The sequence below is a fragment of the Aythya ferina genome, assembly GCF_964211825.1.
Source record: "Aythya ferina genome assembly, chromosome: Z".
NCBI classification, from domain to species: domain Eukaryota; kingdom Metazoa; phylum Chordata; class Aves; order Anseriformes; family Anatidae; genus Aythya; species Aythya ferina.
The window spans coordinates 11758056-11782981 of record NC_140299.1 but is presented as its reverse complement, the minus strand read 5'-3'; the positions used below and the strand labels follow the sequence as shown (position 1 = coordinate 11782981).

General features: G+C 39.4%; 1 protein-coding gene across 1 annotated transcript in view; it reads left to right on the top strand.

Moving 5' to 3' along the window:
* ADAMTS12 (ADAM metallopeptidase with thrombospondin type 1 motif 12) overlaps positions 1-24926 on the top strand; it is a 172304-nt gene that overhangs the window by 87594 nt on the left and 59784 nt on the right. The window contains exons 4-12 of the mRNA XM_084503757.1: positions 8820-9016; positions 11895-11978; positions 13586-13710; positions 15838-15987; positions 18591-18734; positions 18992-19136; positions 22780-22872; positions 23078-23223; positions 24032-24201. Of these exons, the coding sequence (XP_084359883.1) occupies positions 8820-9016; positions 11895-11978; positions 13586-13710; positions 15838-15987; positions 18591-18734; positions 18992-19136; positions 22780-22872; positions 23078-23223; positions 24032-24201 (1254 nt within the window). The remainder of the gene's footprint in view (positions 1-8819; positions 9017-11894; positions 11979-13585; positions 13711-15837; positions 15988-18590; positions 18735-18991; positions 19137-22779; positions 22873-23077; positions 23224-24031; positions 24202-24926) is intronic.

Genomic DNA, 24926 nt, shown 5'->3' with positions numbered 1-24926 from the left:
GAAGGGAGTAGGGGAAGTTAGGGCAAGAGGAGCAGAAGAATGCAAAGAGATCAGGCCAAGCAGGAGGACACAGGTGGGTGATGTGGAATAGCTTTAGTTCAACAGCCACACTTTTCACAGACAGTTGCAAAGCAATCCATCAAGACTCAGCTCTTGTTAACTTGGAATTTTCTTTGTGAGGCTGAAAATATGAGCTGGAGCAGGGTCACAACCCACAGGGAGGCTGCATCCTGTTTTGGGACCACCCACAAGTCTGAGTAAACACAGGAGAGGTGGCATCTTGCAGCTGCTCTGCACTGCCTCTCTGATTGCCTCTCACTTCCTATCCCATTGCAAGAGGAGGCAGGAGCAGCTGGTCTCAGCTGATTCTGTACCAGACTTTGCATAGGGAGATGCAAGTGGCTGTTCTGCTATATTTGCTGAAGAGAAAAGCCGGGAGGAGTTCCTGTGGCATGTGGGTCAGCTCTTGGAGACCTGGAGGAGGCTTTCAAACCCACCCAGCATTTCTGATTCATATGTGTGGAGGAACATAAGCAGACAAAATAATGTTGGTCACACTGCTTTTGTGGTGATGGTGACAATACAGAGAACATTTTGTGAAGGATGTCTGTGTGGAGGGAGTCCTTCCACAGTTATTGGAAGTCCAAAAAAAAACAGTATGTGCATCCTGGATATATGGAGCAGCAGTCAGTTCTCTCCAGAGAGGGACAAGGAAATCTTGAGTTGTTTGCAGAGAGCTGAACACGAGTGCAAGTCAGTAAAGAGGCCTCCTGTTTTCTCTCATGGGGAATCCCAAACCCTCCCTTTCTGCTCTGCAGCTGTTTATCCCTGGTCAAACCCCAAGAAACTTTTATCTTGGCTGAAGGTTGGACCAGGGTGGAAAGGAGCACGTTATAGACCAGAGGAAAGCATTATGCTAATATACCTCTCTCCTTTGCTGTAGCTCAGCTCATGGTTCTGCTGAGGAACAGAACAAAATGTTTATTCGTTTAGGACTTCTGAGACAGATCTGTACCATGGAGGATTCAGCCTCTGATAAAAGAGCAGTTGCACAACATTTCTGAAATAAAATATTTGCACAGGGAAGTGTGCCAGTTTGTTTATAATCCCTGAATCAGCTGTGATGATGCTCAGTAATTCTGTTTTAAAGAATGAACTGCTAACATTCACCAATCTGGGGTTTAGGTAGTATTATGAATTTAAATGCATGTGTGGGTGCATAAGCTGCCTGGAGGAATGACTCTCTCCAGTCCTTGTGGTGCAGCACCCGTCCTGCTTCTGGGTACATGAGTTTATTAATTCCCTGGAAGTAGAAGGCCCTTTTCAGCTGCCTCTTGAGGCTGCTCTCTAGTCAGTCTCTCTAGAGGCTGGCTGCAATTCTCACAGCGTTAAGACGGCGTTGCTCTCCTGTCCTGTCTCATGTGGTAAGTGAACCTGCCATCTGGCTGGAAAGCTGCCTGGCAAAAAGGCGCCTGGTTGTATTGGTCAATGGCTGGCTGAGTATGAGCCAGCAGTGTGCTCAGGTGGCCAAGAAGGCCAGCAGCATCCTGCCTTGGATCAGAAATAGTGTGGCCAGTAGGACTTGGGAAGTGATTGTCTGTCTGTACTTGGCTTTGGTGAGGCTGCATCTCGAACACTGTGTCCAGTTTTGGGCCCCTCATGACAGAAAAGACCCCAAGGGCCTGGAGCATGTCCAGAGAAAGGCTACGAAGCTGGTGAAGGCCCTGGAACACAAGTCCTGTGAGGAGAGGCTGAGGGAACTGGGCTTGTTCAGTCTGGAGAAGAGGAGGCTCAGGGAAGACCTCATTGTATTTTACAATTATCTTAAAGGAGGTTGCAGCGAGGTGGGGGTTGGTTTCTTATCCCAAGCACTAAGTGATAAGATGAGGAAATGGCCTTAAGTTGCACCAGGGGAAGTTTAAGTTGGCTCTTAGGAGAAATTTGTTTACTGAAAGTGTTGTGTGGGATTGGAACAGGCTGCTCAGGAAAGTGGTTGAGTCACCAGCCATGGCAGTTTTCAAAAAAAATGTGTAGAGGTAGTGCTTAATGATATGGTTCAATGGTGGATTTGGCAGTTCTAGGTTAAAGGTTGTACCAGGTGATCTTAGAGGACTTTTGCAACCTAAACGATTCTGTGATTCTATGATCTAAATCACTCTGACTGCCCAAAGATTTGGAATATAATCCTAAGTAGTTCTTCAAAAAGAAAATAGGCACTCCAGAGGCCTGTGCTGCCAGTTTCCTGCTGGTTCATAACTGTCCTCCTGTCTGTATCTCCAAGAAACTCTACAAAGCATGTATCCTTCCAGAGTTTCAACCCTTTCTTTCTCTTCTGAATGCTGCTGTATCTACAAATGCTTTCCTACAGCATGCAGACTTAGCGAATACTGCAAGAATAAGATTCTTGTGGCTTTTTAGCCTTGCTCTTTTTCCTGATTAAAGGAGGCTGGTGACCCCTAACCACCAACATATAAGCAGTTTATTTTTCTTCATTATAATCTGAATGAAATTTATGGAACATTAATTGAAATCTTTGTAGTCTGATTGAAAAGCTTCTGGCTGCTATTCTGTTAACCTTGGTGGAGTATAGGTCAGCCCTGACAAAGTGCAGACAAATACTTCAAGCTATTGCTTTTAGTCATTTGCCTTCATTTCATGCAAATAAAGTTGCATACAGGTATGTAAAAAGAAGAAAAAATATTAATAAAGCCCATATGTTAAAATTCTTGTTCACATCATAACGGCTTCACAAAACTACATTTTCTTTAACTGAAGTCAGCAATTCTTAAATGATTTGGTAACAGACATTAAGTTATAGACATAATTTACTTATTATGTAATAATAATAATAATAATAATAATAAAGGGGATGAGGTTCACTTACTGTATTGAGTAAACTATTGCTTTTTAGTTTTGTAGATTAATAGTAAGATCTTGCAGTAAATTGGCTGGTAGAGCTGTGATATTTTGCTGACCAAAACAACCAGTCTGCTGCATCTTAGGTCAGAGGTTGGACTCGATGATCTTGAAGTCTCTTCCAACCTAGAAATTCTGTGATTCTGTGATCTGAATATAGCAAGCTATACATTTGGTGACAGAGCATACCAGAGCCCCCAGTGCTGTAAGTGATCATAAGAAAGGAATTTTTAGGAACATTGCTGCTTCCCTGCCTGGAAGGCAGGAGATGGACCTCCCTTTCTGGAACTACATGTGAATCCTGAACAATTTGTACCCAGCTCCCATGTTGATGAGGACAGTCAGGAGCCTGTGCAGACTGCTGGAAAGCCCAGATCATTGTGGGAGGAACAAAGGCTCCCATGCCCATGGAGACTGAGGTCACTGTGTCTTTCAGCGATGAGATGCAGTCCTCCCAATGCCAAGGAGAAACCTGTTACTATCTGCTTGCAGCCATATCCTGGAGGTCTGTGCTTGTAGGGCATGTGTCCTGTGTCCTCTCTGGAATTTCGGTACAGCCTGGTAAGGTTGGACATTGGTTATGTGAGAAGCTTCTCCTGCATAAAAGCCAAGTCTTTTATTAGATCTATCCCAAAACTGATAGGATGATGGTCACTTTTCAGAAAGACATGTTGATTTCCTCTGTCTTACTGCTTTTTTTTTTTTTTTTTTTTTTAACCCTTATTAGCTGAGTCACTCTTCAACCTTTCCTTTATTTAGTCTATGGTTGAACTTGTGTTCTTTTCAGCTATGGATAAGTGTTTATAAAAATGATTTCGTATGCTTATTCATCTGCCCTTGTACAGTGACTGCTTTTCAACAGAGTTTATTGACCACTTGAAGAACTCACCCCCAAACTGTGGTCTTTTTGTTAATGCTTAAAGCTAAGGGCATGTCTCAGAGCAAGACATAGAGAGAAGGATTTAAGAAAAATCATAATTTAGAAAGTTCTGAACAGTATGGAATTTAATATTCTAGCATCCCTAGCATTGTTCATACCTCATGTCTAGGGATGCAGCATATTGACATTGAATAATACAGTGTGGTAAAAATGAAAGAGCCCACGTGCAAAGAGAAAGGAGATGAAGATAAAAAGTGAAGACATAAATCTGCACTACTATACTTTGTCTGACATCCTTCAGTCAAAGGCTGTGCTCTCCTCTCCTGGGAATTTACAGACATTTTCACTTTGCTTCTTCAAAGCCCTTGTGGATCTCCAAAGGCGTTGAAAGGTGTCTGTGTGCAGTTAGCACCCTCAGGTCCCTGTCTGTTACACTGTATGCTCTTCTTTGAGCAACACCTGCAGGAAACAAAGGTGGAAAGAGAGCCTTTGATATGGAAATCTCACATAATGCCTGTAAGCCGAGTACTATCAATTCTTCAAGGGAGTTGGGGGGTTAAAAAAAAAAAAAAAAAAAGCAGAAATTAACAAAAAAAAAAAGAACAACAACAAAAACTACAAAAAATAATCAGGCAACTTCTGGAGTGGATGAGTTGTTCAAAATGGATTTGAACATTTTTTTATAGTGCAGCTATCAAGATTACTTCTTAAAGATTAGAAAGCTTGATCTTAATGGGAACTGGCAAAATAATTATGTATTTCTGTTGCCACTTAATATAAAACAGAATTGATTTGCTAAAAGAATATAGATTTGTTTCCTTCCCAAAAGCCATGCAGCTTTAACCTGCACTGGATAATTTTTTTTGTACTTCTTATTTCATTCAGACTCACAGTTAAAATCTTCCTGCTTATCTGAGAGGTCATGTATGTTGTCCAGTTCAGATAGGATTTGTATGAATAGTTTCAGGAGACATTTTTCACTAAAAAACTATTGGATTTTGATTTTAAAAACAAACAAGAACAAAACCACCAACAACAAAAACACCTACAATCTTCTAACGATTCTAAAATTCTAATGAGAAGATGGTGAAATGTTGTCCTCTACACAATTTCTCCTGTGATACGGCTGGATGTCACATATGACCAATGTAACATCGTATGTGACCCATTTGGCCAAATCAGGTGTTTTAATAAAAACCTCACATCTGCAAAATTATCTCCCACAACAGACAGAAACTTCTGAATGCTGCTGCTTGAATTTCATGCAGTTTGTTAAATGAATCTCTTACCAACCCTCTGTTTACTGAGTCTGTGACTATCCAGGGTGTACTTTCAGCAAATTTTTTTTTTCTGTTCCTAGGGATTTCAGCACTGTATCTACCCATGTCTAGCTTTTCAAAAATGCATGGAAACCCGCTTTCTCTATTCTATTTGTGGGGCATTCTCAGCATTTATGATTGTGGTGTGGGAAGCAAGCAGGTTGTTTTCAGGCAGCACTGTGTGTTAGGAGGTTTTAAACTATCCATCCCTCCTTGGATATTCCTGAACTTGTGGGCTCCTTGTTAAGATTGCCATTACTGGCCAACAGAATACCTGGGGATTGCCAGCAACTCTGAAATCACATGCAACACTGCAAATTTAAGGTAAAAGTAAAGCAATGTTACCTTACTTCAGAATGAAAAACTTAAAGAGACAATCATCATTCACAGAGATATGAAAGCAGAAGTAGAACCATGCTTTATACCTGCCTGTATGTTAGTGTAGCTCCAAGAGGTTCTTTCTGCTTCATCTCACTAACAAAGCTGACAGGTGGCTTACCACAGCTGGGTATCCACTTCTTCAACAGCACCCCGCGTCTAGGTTAGATCCCTGCACAGGAAGGGGTTGACAGGAGAGGGTTTTGACTGCAACACTTCCTTGCTACATGACATCAATTTTCATAACTCAGATCTCTTCTCTGGCCTTTCCTGCAGTTCATAGCCTTTTGCTGAACGGGATCAACAGACCTGAGGGCTGTTCATTGTTGCAGTCTGAATGGCTTTAAAAATTTGTATGTACAGAGCTATCACCTCTCCAGACAATAACTAAAAGTCTTTGGTGGATGTGAGTACAAAGCCTGACCTCTGACATGGTGTTTTGTATGGCCATAAGCAAATGGTTTAACCAGCAGTCTGAGCAGAATCTTTTGTTCATATAGCTGTGGGGAAGGTGTTTCTCGGGACAAAACCCTTTAAAATGGAGCTACTGAGAGAAATAAGACTGCTGAAAACCACAAAAATATCTGGGAGAGATCAATGAATGCATTTCATAAATAGCCCTGATAGCAGTGAGTATTACAGTAACTGAACAAAGGTTGGGGAAGATGGCAGGAGTGATGCTGCAGCTAGTGGAGTTAGGGTAGGGATTATAGAAGAGATGATCCATTTCCTTCTCTTAAACAGACAAACAAACAAAACAAAACGAACCAATCAATTTATTCTGTTAGTCTTTACTCACAAATTATATTTTTCCAGATAGATAAGAAGCTATTTTTCCATGCAGTTCATTCTTCAAGATTAATATACCAAAATGTATTGCTCTCTTTGAGTCCATTGACTTGATGGGAAGAGAACTTTCTTTATTGAGCACTTTTTTTTTTACTAGTTGATATATATTTTCAGCACAGTCTGCTTGTGCAGCTACGTAGGATGACACTGACATATTATTTGGGTTGGTAATCACAAAGGAAATTTATACTGTTGGGCTTTTTATTGTGACAGTTTATGGATAGTAAATTTAGCAGCTTATGTGCTTGCTGGAATTCATTTACATTTATTCAAACTTTTTGTAATTTTTATGAGGTTTGTCTTGCCAAGAAGATAAAAAATCTTACAGTTCTTTGGCCTTCACAAGTAGTATTTTCAGCATCTTTTAAAATGCAAATGCCAGTTCATACAACTATTTAAATTTATTTATTATATTCTGTATCTACGATATAGAATATGTGACACCCTGCATAGTATATTAATTAATTAGCATAGTATACTAATTAAGCTTAGTACAGTATGCTTTAGAAAGCAGTCCAGGCAACTACAGGCTTGCATTGAATAAAATGAACCTGGATGGGGTAAGTTTGTATGATTGTGTGCTTGTCAGTGGTGCATGCCAGGTGCACCACAGTGCTAACAGATCACCGTGTGCATTAACTAACAAAGCAGCTGTGTAATGCACATTTGTGTATTGAAGTCAGTTCTAATTGTTATACATCTGCTCTAGTTTTGATTATTAGCATGGCGTGTTCTGATTTTATAAATAATGCACCATCAGTACCAGGATTTCTTTCTGTATGCAACTTTCAGACTGACCTCAGAGAACCCATTCCTGAAGTCCTGTGCATCTTCTGTTGCACACATACAATAACCCAAGATATCAGATGCCATTTATGCTGAGAGGTGTATTATACACATTGTGATTGTCCAGTGGTGCTACATACAGGCATTTAACATAGCACAATACATTCTGACTGAATTTACGTCTTGTAAATGGCAAACAGCACTTTGGTGACAGAGGCGTAACAGATCTGCTGCTGATGTGAACACACAGATTTGAGACCTAGCCACCAGGTCATCTATACCTGAAGTGTGGTCTGGGCAGCTGTCCCTTAATGCTCAGTAGTGCTGGAAGATGGAGGTAATGCTTGATAACTGTCCCCTTCCACACAGTGATGTGGGGTAATGCTGGACAGGCTGTAGGCACTTAAAGGCCTGTGAATGTACCCTGTCTGGAACTAGGACATCCTCTTCCATGAATGAGATTCCAAAGGGCTACAGCAATATCTGTAATAACAAGAAGCACTCCTGATCCTTCTTAGGACTTGGGGAATCCCAGCACCATAAAAGTATTTCTCTGGTTTCTAGCTTGGAAAAATGTCACCAGTTTCTGTCAGACTGGCATCTCTCACTTCTTTTTTAGGCCTAGGGTTATTTACATTTCCACTGCTTCTCTGATAATGCAGCTGGCTGGCATTCACAGATAGAATGACAGAAGCACAAAAAGCTGTGCCAGGGGTGGTTCAGACTGCATATTAGAAAAAATGTATTTACCGTGAGGGTGGTCAAACACTGGAACAGGCTTCTTGGCAAGGTTGTTGATACCCCATGCTTCTCAGTGTTCAAGCGGTATTTGGATAATGCCTTCAGTGACATGCTTTAACTTTTGTTTATCCCTGAAGAGGTCTGGCAGTTGGACTCAATGGTCTTTGAAGGTCCCTTCCAACTGAACTGTTCTGTTCTGTTCTTTTCTGTTCTTGAGAGTAACTATCCCTGCTGAGCACAGGGCAGGGTTGCTTGCAACTCTGCATAGCAAAGAACTCTTCCCAAAACAATCTGGATGTACAGATCCCAAAATTACAGTGGAAGCACTAAGGGTCTCACCTGTCAGTCAGACAACATGACAGGCAGCTGTGGGGCCAGCAGCTCTCTGCCTCACTGTTATTCAGATGACACCACTGGTAAAGCATTCCCACCCCTTAGGGCTTACAGGGTGATATTCTCAATGTACAGAACAAACCATTAGTGGATGTACCAAAGTGCTCGGCCTAATTTGCCATCCTGCTGAGGATAAGAGCTGCCTGTGGAGAAAGTATATCCCTTATCTTAAACTATGAATTGGCATCGTGGGAAAGTTAAGAGTGAAAGCATGGAAGAGAAAAACCTTGAAAAGGGCATCTCCATTTCAGTTTTTTAAACTTGGCTCTGTCTTGCACTTTAGTGCCTGGTATTTGAGTAGGGATGACTGGATATGTATTTCGGAGCACCTTTTAATCCACACGGGGGAGATATTCAGAACCTCACTGGACTTGGCCCTCAGCAGGCGGATGTCACTTTGAAGTTTTTTGGTCAGGTGGGTGGCAGCCATTCCAACCTATATCATCGTGTGACTCTGCAGTTCTGCCTTACTGTCCACAAGTACTACAGCCATACACAACAAATGTCAATCAAGCTTGAAAATATTTTGAAGTCAGTGTTGCTTCTTACCCCTCCAGATACCCTCAGCTTTTTCAAACAAGAAGAACGTCGAAGGGAGAAATGGGAACAGAATCATATGGCTGTCAGAAAGGTTTCTCGGCGATCTGTCAGCAAGGAGCGATGGGTGGAGACGCTTGTGGTTGCGGACAGTAAGATGGTTGAGTATCATGGAAGTGACCATGTGGAATCATACATCCTCACTATAATGAACATGGTATGTAAAACATTTCATTTTTTTGTTTGTTTTTAGATGAATGGAGCAAATTTCAACTTTATTATTTTGCTAATCACCTAGAAACAACTTGGTAACATTGTTCACTGAAAGAAATGGAATATAGTTCATACATACTTATTAAAATTCTGCCTTTTAAAGCATTTTTTTTCCTTAGATGCATAGATGTAATTTTTCTCTGGATTTTAAATGAAAATTCTGCAGTTCTCAGTTTTGAGGACAGTACCACAAAGTTATAAATTCTAGCACTAACTTTCATTTAGCTGAAATTCCTGTTCTCCCCTAGAACCTGTTGCTGACCAGTAAACTGTAGCTGCAGTAATAGAGAAAAATTCTACAGTTTCAAGCATTAGGGATTCTTTCCCATGTCTTTGAATGATAAAGGTATACGGGAGCCCACTAGCAATTGTAGTGAATTTGAACTTTGCTCTAACATTATAAAGATAGTGTAATTTGGAGTCAGATGCTGTTATTGAAGTTCAGCCAAAACATTTAGGATGTAGGTTTTATATCTAACAGAAATGATTTGGCTACTTACATATTTGACAGTAGCATTTTTTGCAATAATTTTTTTCCTTTCTGTCACTTTTGTTGTTAGCCCCAGTAGACAGCTAAGCCCTACACAGTTACTTGCTTTACCACCCCTCCCCCCCCCCCCAACAACACTTCAGTGGGGTGAGGAAGAGAATTAGAAGGGTATTAGAGGGATGCCCCATCTCTGGAGGCGTTCAGGGCCAGGCTGGATGGGGCGCTAGCAAGCCTGGTCTAGTGGGTGGCATCCCTACCTATGGCAGGGGGGATGGAATGGAACTAGATGATATTTAAGGTCCCTTCCAACCCAAGCCATTCTATGATTCTGTGATTCTACATGTATGATTGTACAAGTGAGGATACTCCTCAGTTGAGATAAACACAGTTTAATTGGTAAAGCAAAGCTGTGTGCACAAGCAAAGCAAACCAAGGAGTTCATTCACTGCTTCCCACTGACAGGCAGATATTTAGCCATTTCCAGGAAAGCAGGGCTTCATCATGCATAAGGGTTACTTGGGAAGACAAACATAACTCTAAATGTCATCTCTCATTTCCCCCGTCCCCCCAGCATTTATGGCTGAGAATGACACTGTGAATTCAGAATTCCCCTATGGAATATCCCTTTGGTCAGATGGGGTTAGCTGTCCCCCCCTCCCAACTTCTCACACACCCCCAGCCTACTTGCTTATGGGCATTGTGAGAAACAGGAATTCTTGACACCAAATACACACTGTTCAGCAACAGCTGAAACATCTGTGTCGTAAATCAGCACCATATGAGCTACTATGAAGAAAATTAACTCTATACCAGCCAAAATGTGTACAACTGTTTTTCCAGATAAGTTTCCTGCTTCTAATATAAAGACCATGTTTAAAAGAAAGAAAGAAAGAGAGAGAGAGAGAAAGAAAGTTTAACAGTTTAACTTTCAATGTTTTTTACTGTGTGACAAGCTTCAAAATATAAATTGACCTGGGAAAAGCGGTAATGTTTCATGAGACAGACTACAGATTATTTCATGTTGTTATCTGTATCATAACAGGTATTGACCTTGGAGAGTCTGTTGAAGATGTATTCCATGTCCTTATCATGGTGTGTGTGTAATATATACAAAATTAATCACAGTGTAATTCTAGCCATGACAATTGATCTATTGCTTACATTTGTACTGTGTGTTCCTGACATTACCCCAAGTGGTCTGGCTAGCTTAGTGAGGTAATGAGTCTCAGTGAAGAGACACAGAGATGGCTGGGCACATGAAGTTTTGTCTACACAGGGAAAACCCGTGGAATAAAACTCTGCCATGATTTGATTCAGGAACAAACAAGTCTTAAAATTTTCTCTGCAGTCTGTACCTGAGATATTAGGGTTACCCAAAAATGATTCAATTTCCAGCCCCGTATCTTGAAAAAGGATTGTAAACAAATCAAATCTTTGTATTTAAAATCACAATTTCCACTATATCTCAGTAATTTCTCCTTTAATGGTATTCTCCAAACCAATTTTGACCTAAATGCAATCTTTTTTATCCATTCATATTTCTTATGATATAAAGCATAGCTCACCTATAGGTAGATTCTCACTATATACTATTCTGATTCCATTTTCTTCTGCCTAATTCAGCATTGTGATAATGTTTATCACATTTTATTTGGCCAAGTTTTTCTGGGGTTCAATTCTTGCCTTACTGTTTTGCCTTTTTTTTTTTTTTTAAATATGGATTCATTATCTTTACTTTTGTTTTTTACATCCTCTTCTGTGCTGTAAGAATATGAGTATCCATCATTTAACTGATTTCTGTTTGCCTAATACAGAGTTACTAATGCTTTGTTTTGGCAGAAACTGATTCCTATCAAACCAAAACATGAGGATTTTACATGCTGTTCTTTTGCACCCTGAGATGACCCCTCCATCATTATTGTGTGACTGTAGATGTTACATTCATTTCTGCTAATATTTTTCAAGAACTTTGAAGTGTTTCAGCAGGCAGTGAAGGGTGCAGGCCCAAAGTTGGTGCATTCATCTGGATGACAAATGGACAAAATAATCTTGTGTGTGTAATCTATGCTTTTGTTCTTTGGGTTAGTAATTTTTGCCAAATCCTATAGCATCACCCATTTGACAGAGCTGCCCTTTGTGGTAGCTCTAATGTCAGTTTTCACTAAATTTTCAGTGAAGTGTATTGGGGATCTAAAAAGTTAAAGAAAAACAAAACTACACCCCATATCCAAAGGTGTACAGTGTGCTTGAAGTAAATGTCATATTTTCTCTCTAAAGTTCTGTTCTGCTATAGAGGAATCAGTTAATCTCATACCTCCTGGCTCTGGCACAGGTCACAGGGCTGTTCCATGATCCAAGCATTGGCAATGCAATTCACATTGTGCTGGTCCGGCTCATCCTCTTCGAGGAGGAGGAGGTAAGGTTTTAATTTTCCTTAAAATACCATTTATGACACCTGGGAGTTGAGCCCTAATTGTGGAGAGGAGGATTTGTTTGCTTAAAATAGTTTGTTAATTTTACTCTTCTGTTAATCTGTTGACTTTGGCACATCTGCTTTTAGAATAAATCCTTTCCTGAGCAGGAAAGTATTAGCTCATGACTTCAGGTATTTCTGCATAAAATCCTCAAGGAAAATGTAATTAAAATGGGTAAATTAGGAATGGCAAAATGGAATCTCTTGAGTGTCAAAAGAACATGGGATACTAAGGAAGACTAGATGAGGAACAAAAATTAACATGTGTCACCATTCAGAATCTAATTACCTGACATTATCTGAAACGCGTTATGAAGTGTAATGCTAGGGTATTTGCGGGTCCCTGAAGAAGTAAATCTATTATTGTACAGCTGCAATACACATTTTTCTTATTAGATCTCTTTCAAAGTTCAAAAATGAGGTCTAAGTAGATGCTAATTGCTGTGAACTAGCTGTGTATTGGTGGTTTCCAGTGTCAGTGATGCACAACTATTTTGCTACATGCTTAAATACATGCTGATTGTGATAATTTTATTTCCTGCTCTGACTGCAGGAACACATTGAGGGGATTTTCTCATTGGCTTATGGTTTGTGACCATAATCCAAATGGTAGCAATGCTATTGAAGGCAGTGAACAAAGCCAGAGACTGAGGCTATGCCTTGTGAAATAAGATTAAGTAGGCAAAAACTGTAGTTCATGTCTTAAACAGGACAGCTAAGACCTGAACTCTATAGTGACATCCAATTAAGTGTATTTGCTAAATTTCTGTGTCTGTTTTGAAAATAAAGCATGGATTACTATTCAGTTGAGTGTGGCAATGCTGGAAGCAAACATGGTGGTTATATTTAAAAATTTGGGGTTTAGTTACTCAGAAATGACAATCTGGTAGCAATGTTATTTAGATACTTTGTAAAAAAAATTGCTACAATATACAAAGGAAAGATAGGACAGGTACCCAAGACCAGAAAGGGGAAAATAGTCCTTCTTAATTAATTTATTTTGCATACTTTATATTTCAGAAGTTTTGGTAACTTGCATGTATGTTATATAATCATAAGATAAGGAAGACATATCTATGACTGCATTGTCTTTTCTTGGAATTTAAAAACATTGTGAAAGAGATATGCCCTTAGAAGTGTAATTATTCCCTAAGCATAAGTTTGTTCACATCACACCCAGTGACAAACATGAGCATGAAGTCCCACGCTAGTTAATTGTTACCCTCTTAATTAAAAAAAAGGGAAAAGTGCTTTCGAGAAAATACAAAATGTTTGTTCAGAAATGTCGATGCCATTGGATTTTATGAAGCCCACTTACAAAAAAAAGTACATTCTGCCTTTTATTTTTTGTTAGCTCCATCGTTAAAAAGTAAGGATTTTAACTTAATATTCAAGATGATATATAAATACATGTCATTACTCTTAACAATTGCTCTAGCTTAGGTAAAAGCATAAGCAACTATATTTCAGACTTCATAGCTAACATTGCTGACATGTTATTGCAATACAGTCTTGTATTTACAATAGTATTTTCTTTCACTTCCCATTAGCAAGGCTTGAAGATAGTTCACCATGCTGATAAGACACTAGCCAGCTTCTGCAAATGGCAAAAGAGTGTCAATCCCAAGAGTGATGTCAACCCTACACACCACGATGTGGCTGTCCTTCTAACCAGGTATGACAGAAGTTCAGTAGATGGGACTAGATATTTCTTAGTTGTATTACTTTTGGTGATGATTTTTTTTTGTTAGCTTATGTTGTCATTTAGTTAATTCTGCTTTCCCAGTAAAGTGATTTATCTGATGAAGACATGCTGTTTCAGAAACTCAGTGTTAATGCAAAAATAAGCTAGTGTGAGCATGCCTGACATTCACAAAGGCAGAGAATATGAGTTATATTATAAAAACATGTGGTGAAGGTTAGACCTGCTGTACCTTTTAAAGATACTGTTTTTCATTTGTTTTCAAAGTACATATAACACTCTATATACGAATGTGGGTGTTTTATTAGAGATGCACCTTAGTCAGGAAATTGAGAACTATGTCCCAAGAGATTAGCAGTTTACAGAGCTCAGGTCTTTCACCCCACCTGATCCTGTTACATTTAATGCTCAGTCACTTCTTTAATCTTTTTTGAAGGAATATACCAAACAACCTATCATGTAGATAAGCAACTGCATAATGACAAATCCTAAAATAATACACAGGTGCAGTTCAGAATGGACAAATATTTTTGAAGACTACAATTTAAAGTGTGTGATTTTATCTCAGTATTCAGAGTAAGAGACAATCTTTTTCTTACATGTGAGCAATGGAGGCACACAAAACTTAAAGGTGATAAATGAGGTTACCCAGGGAGTATGTGGCAGGACATGAAGCAGAAATTCTGCAGGCCTGTCAGAATGGATCCAGTCTACAGACAACTTAGAGGAAAGCTTGGGTTCCAGATCTGGAAAAAAAAGTCCTAAACTAGTCTGTCAGGTAAAAAACAAACAAACAACAACAAAAACAAACCAAAACAAAACAAAAACCAACATACAAACTGAACAACTTAAAACAAACAAGCAAAAACTCAAGTGTTACAGTAAGAAAATCAACAGGTCTTAAAATAAGGACAAGAAAAAGAAGTCTCCAAATGTTGAGTGGTTTACCTCTCCAAATAAACAGGCTTCAGACATTTCATTTAAATGAAGCCAATGTGTGGTAGGGTAAATGTTGGATCACCTCTCTGGCAACCTTTCAGTGGCTGCAAATGCATTGTACCTGGCAGTGCTGATATAGAGGATCTAAATTGCCATTCTTAACCTAAGAGGAGACCCTATTGCGGTTGGATGTTCCTCCAAAGAGCATGAAATATGGTTGTAATCCCCTCAGCCTGCTCTGACTGAACTGGTAGAAGGAGATCCCAGATTTCTGAGGATCCCTGTGAGGATCTGTCTCATTCCCTCCTTTACAGGTTTAAGCCTTGGGGGTTTGTATTATGTCCTGTTCAGAGCCCAAAAATGCATGTCTTTCTTCCAGTTCTTCTAGCAGACTGGACAGAATCCAGCCAAACCTTTTGACAGAAGGGCCCAGTTTTTGACTATGTGCAGTTCCGTAATGTTGGCAATGACACAGCAGCACACACCTGTTTGCTAGGGGAATATTCCATGATGAGGGAGGTGAATTGTTGGCCTAAACAGCTTACAGGGATTTTGGAACCACGGTAGTGTGGAGACTCTTCTGCAACAGCACACTGGCTGCCTGTAGCTGTGGGTCTGATGTCCTAAGTGAGGTGGTGAAATTAAAGGGTGACTTTTCTTAAAGATGTTATAAGAAGAGACCTAGTGAAAGCTAAAGATAAAGCAGATTAAAGAGGCTGAGAGGGGATCACTACAGAGAAAACGATTGTCCTGACTAGTAAATCCTTGTACAAAAATTAGAAGAAAAGAAATTCTGCATGTCATTCATCATCGGGCATGTGCTAGAAAACTTCACATGTGCTATAATCAAAACACTGTCAGAAGTGGAGATTTTAAAACCTTCTTTTGCAAGTTGAGAATAAACATATGTATTCAGGCACAACAGCAATGTCAATATTGATTACAAATTATAGCACTGTAATACAATAGTACCAGAAAAAGTGCATGTTGTTACGTGTATGTTTGTAAAACGTTATCATGATGCTTTGTTTAAAAAAATTAGCACAAATTAGCAGTGATACATTATGAGAGGGGAGAGGAACACTCAACCCATTTTAAGGGACTCTCTGCAGTTGTTTTAAAACTCTTTTAATGGTAAGTCTTTTTTTTTTTTAATTCTAGAAAGGACATTTGTGCTGGCATGAATCGTCCATGTGAAACTTTAGGTTTGTCTCATCTGTCAGGCATGTGTCAGCCTCACAGAAGCTGTAACATCAATGAAGATTCTGGCCTTCCATTGGCATTCACTATTGCTCATGAACTTGGACACAGGTATAGTTGAAAGTGAAGGGGGACCATGATGAGTTTAACTTATTCTTTGCTTATTAATGGTTGAATTGCCAGTCAGAAACAAAACAAGGAGTGAGTTAATGTCTCTTCATTATTGAAATCAAAACCGTTCTGTTTTTTAATGAGCAGAGGAATAAGAGATTCTTAATCCTTTGACCTTTGTTTATACTTAGAATTATTTAGTATACGCCTTTTAACATTCTGCTAGGGCAATACATTTACATGATTAAGCTGCAAACAATCATCACTTAATACCTTTTCTCCCATACTCATTTTTCCTAGCACATATTGAATTACTATGCAATTACTTCATATGATCTTCAAATTAATCAAAATCATTTATATAAAACATTCATATTCTATCAGGGTATATGAGTATTTTAGATTTAGCTGGAAACTGTTTTTAATTCAACCAGCCAAACTTCACAGACATACATGTATGAAGTCCTGTCTTATTAACAAATAGTTACTTTTTGTCTTGTCTTAGTAACTGGTAGTTTCTGTAGATTAATATTCCCATTGTGGATTCATGTAGGTCAAGCTGACTAAGTTTATTAGGCATTTAGTTTTGGACCTGCCTCAACTTTTTATTTTTCTATGATTGGGTCTTTTTGCTTGAAACTAGATTTCTCAGTATTCCCACTTTGTGAGGGTGTTTTGGTTGGTTAGTTGATTTATTAAACTCACCTGAAGTATTTTGATTTTTGAATCTTTTGAGACTGAGTTGCTTTCCCCTGACTAGAAAATTCTTGTGGATACTTTGGTTTGAATAAAATGTTGGCACTTTTCATTTGGGCCATGTTGCTTGGCTAGGTGACATGTTCGTTGCTGTATCACATTACTTTCATTATGTACCCAACCTCCACTCAGGATGGAGTCTGTATTTCCTGATGAGATATAAAATCTGATAAAAAGATTAGTTACGTATTAATTGGCCTTTCTTTATTCAACCTGTCAGTTCTCAGAAAGGAAATAATGTAAGCAAATAATGATGAAATCATTCATAATTGGATCTAGGTGCTTTGAGGTTTAGTCTCTTGGTCCCCATAACCTCTTGCTGACAGGGAGCTTTTTCATTACTGCTTGTTATCAGAAAACACTTCCCCATAGAGTCATGTGTGACCTCCTGGTTTGACCTACATGGCTGGTAACTCACCGTCTTTTGGATGCTGTGAGACAGAGTACTGCTGTACTGGCTTTTGCAGAGTGCTACAGGGCCTCCTTGCCTTTAAGTAGGGTCTCCGCAAAGACAGTGGAATACTGTAGAGTTCATCATGAACTTGAAACCATTCTTCACCCAAGCCAGCATAGAGTATATATATATAAAAGTTCTAAATGGCTAATAAAAGTCTGTAAGAACAGATTTAAAAAAAAAAAAAAAAGAGAGAGAGAGAGAGAGAAATAAAGAGAGAAAAAAAAAGAAAAAACCTGCACCCATTTTAAATGGATTCCAAAAGTCACTCTTTCTCATACTGTCCCTCTAAATGTTCACAGACTCCTGCATCAACAGACCGTGTTCATGGAAAAGGGCCTGTCACTAGGGGGACACACTTGATGTTATAGCTTAGGCCTGTTACTACAGTTGATTCTGACTGAAGTTGTGCTCTGCATTTGGAACATTTGAGTCATGGTACAATTACATTTTCCAGAAACAAAGTCTTAGTGGTTTGAACTCACCGGAAAGGTCTTTGTCTGATTCATTATTGAATCATGACCTGAGTTAGTTTTCACTGCTCTTCTACACACGGACATATACAACTTCAGATGTTAACAATGCAGGTGTCAAAATCCTTCATATACTAATATCTCTGTATATTATTATTTCAGATAATCTCCTTCACACTGAGATGATGTGGAGTCATCTATGTTTAGTCAACTGAATCCCACACAAAGCTTTTTGTTTATGACTTTTATAAGCTTTTGAATAAAGAAGTCTCATAATAAGTCAGAAAAGCTGAAGAGAAAGCTATTGGAAAGACCTGCCATGGAGATCTGTTTGTAAGATACATCTGGAGGAAGTTAAATAGGAAGAAGTGAAGTTTGGAGGCTAATCCACTGAAGTTCAGTAATGTGGAAAATGTTTTTGTCTAAATCTACCAAAAGAGACATAAAAAGAAACAATAGAGGCATAATAAGGGAGTGAAAGAAAGTGTAACAAAGCCTGACCATAGTTAAAGTAGTACAAGTCTAAGCAACTGGGCTCCACAAGCTAGGAAGCACTCTAGAAGCTTTGACATAACTTTGAGGTTTAAACTGGCACTACTGGCCAAGTTGTGCAATAGTGTTCTGACAACCTTAAAAATAGCCCTGAATGTAATCTTTGACACTTCTTTATTTTTTTTTTTTTTGTCTGATAATATTGCTGTGCATAACAGATATATTTGAAAGCCTGTTGGAATGTAGATTTTTGGTATGTTTTGGGTCTGATTTATGTTTTTGGGTGTTTTTTTTGACAAACAGGTATCTGCAGATCACCAGAGGCAGAAGCAACCCTACTGTCTTTTAAACACAGCGTGGAACCTATAGATGAGTGTTGTGGTACATCCGATCAGCTGGAGTTATTCGATGTTGTTTTGTTTTTCCAGTTTTGGTATCCAGCATGACGGAAAAGAGAATGACTGTGAGCCTGTTGGAAAGCGCCCGTACATCATGTCCCGGCAGCTGCAGTACGATCCTACTCCGCTCACCTGGTCACCATGTAGCAAGGAATACATCACACGTTTCCTAGAGTGAGTGATTGGGTTGTAGCATTTCCCTGAAATGAGTACAACTGTGTATGAAAAGTTTGATAAACTACCAGAAACAAGTGCTGTTTGTCAGTAGCACTGCAGTGTATCTTAGCTGGAATCTGGAAGTGTTGTTTCCAAAGGCCATATCAAAAATTACCGTTAACAATTAGATACTAAAAGTCAGTATAGAGACATCCAAAAGATGGCTTTTGTTTAGCTTTGTTTAGTTTTTTCAATATGCAATTTTTGTTTTTCAGCCGAGGGTGGGGATTCTGTCTGGATGATATCCCCCAAAAAGAATTCTTAAAGTCGCCAATCATTGCTCCTGGAATGATTTATGATGTGCATCACCAGTGCCAGCTTCAGTATGGCTCCAATGCTACTTTCTGTGAAGATGTGGATGTGAGTGCTCTGTATTTTTCTTCTTTCTACTAATAACAGCTTAAACATTTGGAACAGTGTGAAAGTGCAATCAGTGAACCAACCACAGTTGCTGACTACATGTATAGCATGTTCAGTCTTGTAGGCTAGATGCGCAGTACAAGCATTGCCTAACACAGTGTTTTAATTCTACCCTGCAGACTTGTTGCACTGTTTGCCTTATATATTTCAAGACATTTACTGGGTCTCCCCATACTTGATGTTAAGTACCTGTTGTTCAATGGTGGAGTCATTTTGGTTTGAAAATTAAAATCCTGATTTTAGGTAAATTAGCAGTGGAACTTAAGTCCTGTTATCAAAAACAAGGTGCTTTTCAAGCATATAGCTTTCAAGTGACCAAATTATACTGGTAACAAATATTCAGTTCTAGGAAGTATTTTCTGAAGAATTTCATACTCATGATGGTCTAACTAATTAAAGGAAATTTCAATCCGTAGACTATGAAGAATCTGTGTCCCCATCATACATGAGATTTTTATGTCTAAACAGGTAATTTGTAGTTACCCTGGGGTTTTATCTCACAGCACAGCAAAACAGTGCTGTGTGAAGATGCATGAGAATGGTATAGTGACATCAGCACAATTCCCTGCAAGAGCTAGGAAGCACTGCAGAGTAGCCGATTATATTAGCCATGGTGTCACGCTGTGCCATTGTAACTGTACATAGCATGTTCAGAGCTATGAAGCTCAGTGCAGTCCTTTCCTACACAGAGGAGTTCAGAAACAGTGGTTTGAAGTGCTAGTCTAGCTAAGTGATCACTAGGTTTTGCTGAGTTTTGGGCAACAATATTAATTAAACTTTGCAGGCAGCATAACATTTTCCTCTGCGTGTTAAGCAGGGCTGTGGCAGTAGTGTCTTCACTAGGCAAGGTATTGTGCACAACTGTGGGTTGGGGACTGCTGATCTTGATTGTTTATTCCATTTGGATAATTATGCGTATCCTCATTTACTCTCCTATTAGAGGGATTACTTCTGATTAATCTCCCTTAGCCTTAATAGATAACATGATTACCAATGTTGAACTGCAACTACTGAATCTGAAGCAGGTATTGAAAAATTGCTTTCATTTGCTGTTCCAGTTTCCTCAGCTAGTGTAATTTGTCCAACAGTACAGATAGAAAATTAAAGTGTAATTTTGCAGTGCTGGTTCATTCTGTGTCTCCTTGGGTTTGAACCTGTGGACCTCTACATTCAGCATCTCTTGATGGACCAATTTTACAGCTAGATATATGTCAGAAAATTAATTGATATCATCTTATTTTGCTTTTTAGTGCAAGGACTGTGTTTTGCAGGTAGCTGCGCTGGCAAGATGCTTAATTATGAATTAGTATAGTTTGTGTGGCATTTCATCTAAGAAATCAGACTATTATTTACCTTTCCAGTATTTACTGAACATTCACTGACCAAGCTACGTTTGTTGTGTAACTTTTAATGTCTGTCTGAATTCGATCCACAGATTCTTTCTGAGGGAAGAATCAGTATTTAGTATATGTCAGTATATAGTTGAAGATACCCAAAGGTTCAGTGATTACACTTACAGATTCCTCTAGTATCTTGTGAAATACATATATGTTGTCACTATAATGTGAAAAGAAAAGCAAAATACAGATTAGGAGGAGTTTTTCAAGTAGTAAGTGGATGCTCACCTTTCTATAGGACAGACTGCAGGAGCTTAACATGAAGGCACAGACTCTTAACTCACAGATAGAGTGGAAAGTGTATACACCATGTTACTGATGATAAAATCACTTGCCTTGCAGTGAGTCCATGTTACAGTCATGAATTCCTAGCTGTTCTTCATGTATTTCCAAAAGTACAAAGTAAACTGTGCTCCACTATTTTTAGAGATGGAGAAAAGCTCTGGTACATGGAAAATTCATCATCCAGAACATTTGGTTAGCTTTGTCTTTACATGCTGACAATGATGGTTCCACAAAGAGTTGCACAGTAATGCTACTCTTGAACTATAAATAGGGAACTGCAAAACAATCTCTGGCTCGTAAATATCAGCCAAAAGCAGCTACATGAGCACAGATGCAATATCCCAGACAATGTATTTCCAACTGGACATGTAAAGTACTTAGAAACGTTTTGTATTATCAAATTTCTTTCCTGGTGAACATGCAATGCAGAACATAAATAACAGCCATCTCTCTCAAAACAGACTATGCCTAAGCTTAGCTATTTTAAGTAGAAGCAGCTCAGAAGCCAGCAGCCAAGTTTTTGATTTCAAATTCAGCCAAACGTTGCTGCTAGCTCGTTGGGGCTGCATTTTCCCAAGTGTCCAATTTCAGTGTTGGCTCCCAAGCCCAGCATATTTTTTACTTTGAGAATCCCAGTGGAAGCTGGCAGTGGGATAGTTCTTGCTGGTTCTCTTATGTGATGACACAGAGCTGTCTCAGTTTCACAGGTAAACGCTGCCAGGTTTGTTCCCTTTCCCAGTACTGAATTCTGCAGTTAAACACCCTCAGCCAAGATTTGGCCCAGAGCTTCTGGGCTTTTGCTTCTGCTGTTCCATTTGGGACTGCACACTCTCTCTGACATCCCTGGTTTCTCCAACTTGGAAATGTTTTTCCACAGACTTAGGATTTCCTAAGCATTCAGGGCTTCTATACATAAACCAGAAGAGCAGTTGATTTGTATGTGAACTGTGTCAGGTCTGCATGAGATGTATTAACCACCTCTGTCAAGGGGGAATTGCCCTTGATGTCTCTCCTCTCTGTATAGAGAATAGTTCTGCTTGAGTGAAGAACAATTGTAAAGTGGCTGTAACAATTCTTGACCTGCTATCTTTGACTCTCAGGAGTTTCTGTCCCTTGTGTAGAGAGCTGACCCCTGCATGCAGAGCAGCAGCTGAAATTCTGTGCTTTACTGACAGGGAACTGCATTGAACTTGCACCTGTTTCTGAGTTTGTTAACCTGCCAATATTCACCAACCAGAGCCCTTGCTCTTTCCAGCCTACCAAGCTTTTTTTTCTCAGCCAGTTCGCCTGAACTTCTTTTAGATCATTTCCTGGGTGTCTGCTTGGCTGATGTTTTAGGAGACCTGTGTTTTGATCTCTTCCAATTTTGGGAGCTCATGACTGTTAACCTGGCTGTTGTACTGTGGCATTGTTTTCATTTACCTGGATTTACCTGTAACCTTTTATTTCTTTGTGAGTTTTCAGGCAAACAGCAATACAAAATTGAATAATGTATTCATTAATACTCTTTGAAAGAAAATATTGCAGACTCTGTTCACTTTCAATGTAAATAGTAGTGCCCAAACTTTGTAAAGCCATTTTTCCTGTGTGTAGCTAGGAGGTGAGCAGCCTATGAGGGAAGTATTTAAACTCACAAATATAGTTTGGTTAGTTAACTTGATAGAAAGTACTGACTGTTTTGGATTTGTCATATACACTCCTTCTACCCTAAGGAGCAGTACTTGAATTTGGACCTTTGGTGGGTCCTAACTTGTGGAAAACTTTGAACATGTCTCTGGAAATACAGCCCTTATAAGGCTTTCTAAATTGATGTACAAAACTGTGGGAAATATTTTGAAACTCTTGGCCATTGGAGTTCTTTAACTCTGCTTCAGACTGCTGCAGTTTTATTTCTTTTCCAGAACCTTTGCCAAACACTCTGGTGCTCAGTGAAGGGCTCCTGCCGCTCCAAACTGGATGCTGCTGCAGATGGAACTCGATGTGGAGAAAACAAGGTGACTGTGAGTTGTGGTGTCTGCAAAACGGAAGCAGAAAAACCATGAATAACTCTGCTATTGTTTGGTGTAGAAGGGTGTCCTGTGACATCTCTGTTTCAATTTCCACTAAGTTGTCAACCTTCAGAGACTGAAATAAAAATTCATGTAACATTTTTCTGTTTTAATAATCTTAACCTGTTTGTGCTTTTTGTTCTCTTGACAGTGGTGCTTCTCTGGTGAGTGCATTACAGTAGGCAAGACTCCAGAAGCAGTCCATGGTGGATGGGGTGTCTGGTCATCCTGGTCCCATTGCACAAGGACCTGTGGGGCAGGAGTTCAGAGCGCAGAGAGACCATGCGATAACCCAGAGTAAGCTGAGTGCACAATCTTTTGATGCTTTTTGTTCAAGATCTTTGAGGTACTTATGATGTTGGAGACACTTTTTATTATGCTGTTTTACCAACGGGTAAAGGCTCACCTTTTACAGTCATTGTCTTATACTTTAATTCTTGCCTTCCATTGAGTTTATTTCTATTCAAAATGAAAAAAAAAAATCCTGTTATTTTTCATGCTAGCTTTGCGTAAATGTTAGAAATGTTGTTTTAATAATACTGTCATACATAAACAAGCATCTTCATACACAGGATAGGAGCAATAGGTAGCATTCTGTTCCTAAGGGAAATCAAGGACTTGCCTTTCATGTTTTATTTTAGTCATCAGCTTTGTTTGAGCTTCATATACATGAGCTGATGGGTACAGAACATGAAGGGCAGAGTTTTCTAATACATACTTGAATTTATGAGGACACTACATCTCAATTTGAAAAATCACTAAGAGGGTCCCTAACAGTTGAAATCACTTGGCTTTTTTGGAAGAACTGTCAATTATTCTGGAAAATAAGGCATTTTGGGGAGCTCATTTGATAAGGTAATTTGATGTAAGTTCAGCCAGGCAATGTACCAAGCACTTCTTTGTGCTTGTAACAAGATACAAAGTGCCTCTAGATTCCTGTACTTCATACAGATATGTTTGGGTAATTGAACATGTGAACAGTATGACTACCCTGTAAAGGATTTGGATTCACCTTGTTATCCCATTGGAACCCAAAAGTCATTGCATGTTTGAAACTACTTTTCACCCGGAGTATCACATCTTAGTCTCAATGCTTCTTTTCTAGACCACAGTTTGGAGGAGACTACTGCACTGGAGAAAGGAAACGCTATCGCGTGTGTAACATTAGCCCCTGTCGAAAAGGCTTGCCCACCTTTCGTCAGATGCAGTGCACTGAATTTGACACAGTTCCCTACCAAAATGAATTCTACCACTGGGTGCCAGTTTATAACACAGGTACGAAGCTATGATTCTTTTTAATGTCTTGAACAAATTCCCAAGATTAGGCAATCCCTCTGTGCCACAAGGCAAGCAAGTGGGCAGAAGACTGGCCTGGCTGAACAGGGAACTCCTTCTGGTACTAGAGCAGAAAAAGAAAAGATACGAGGCTTCACAGGGAGATGAGGGCTGCGTTTTGCAAGTGCAGGGAGAGAACAAGAAAAGTCAAAGCCCAGCTTGACTTGAACCTGGTCACTGTGGTGTCAGACAACAAAAAAAAGGCTTTTTCAAGTATGTCAGCTGCAAGAGAAAAACAATGCACTGGTAGGTGGAGCAGATGGTGACCTAAGAAATAAGAAGGAGGAAAAGGCACATTTAATGCCTTGTTTTTTGCCTCAGTTTTTAACAGTAATGACAAATCTTAGGCTGCCTGGTCCTCAGAGCTGGAGGACCATGACTGGGGGAGCAGTGACTTCCCATCTGTGGTCACCAAAATTGTAACTGAACAACTATATCAGCAAAATATTCATAAGTCAATGGAGCCTGATGAGATTTCTCCCCAGGGTGCTGAAAGAGTTAGGGGATGTTACAGCTGGACCCCTCTCAACAATTTACCAAAGGCAGTAGGAGTCTGCAGAGGTCCCTCCTGGCTGGAAGCTAGCCAATACTATACCCTTCTACAAAAAGGGCATGACCCAGGAAACTGTTGACCTGTTAGTTTAACCTCAGTACTTGGAAGAGTT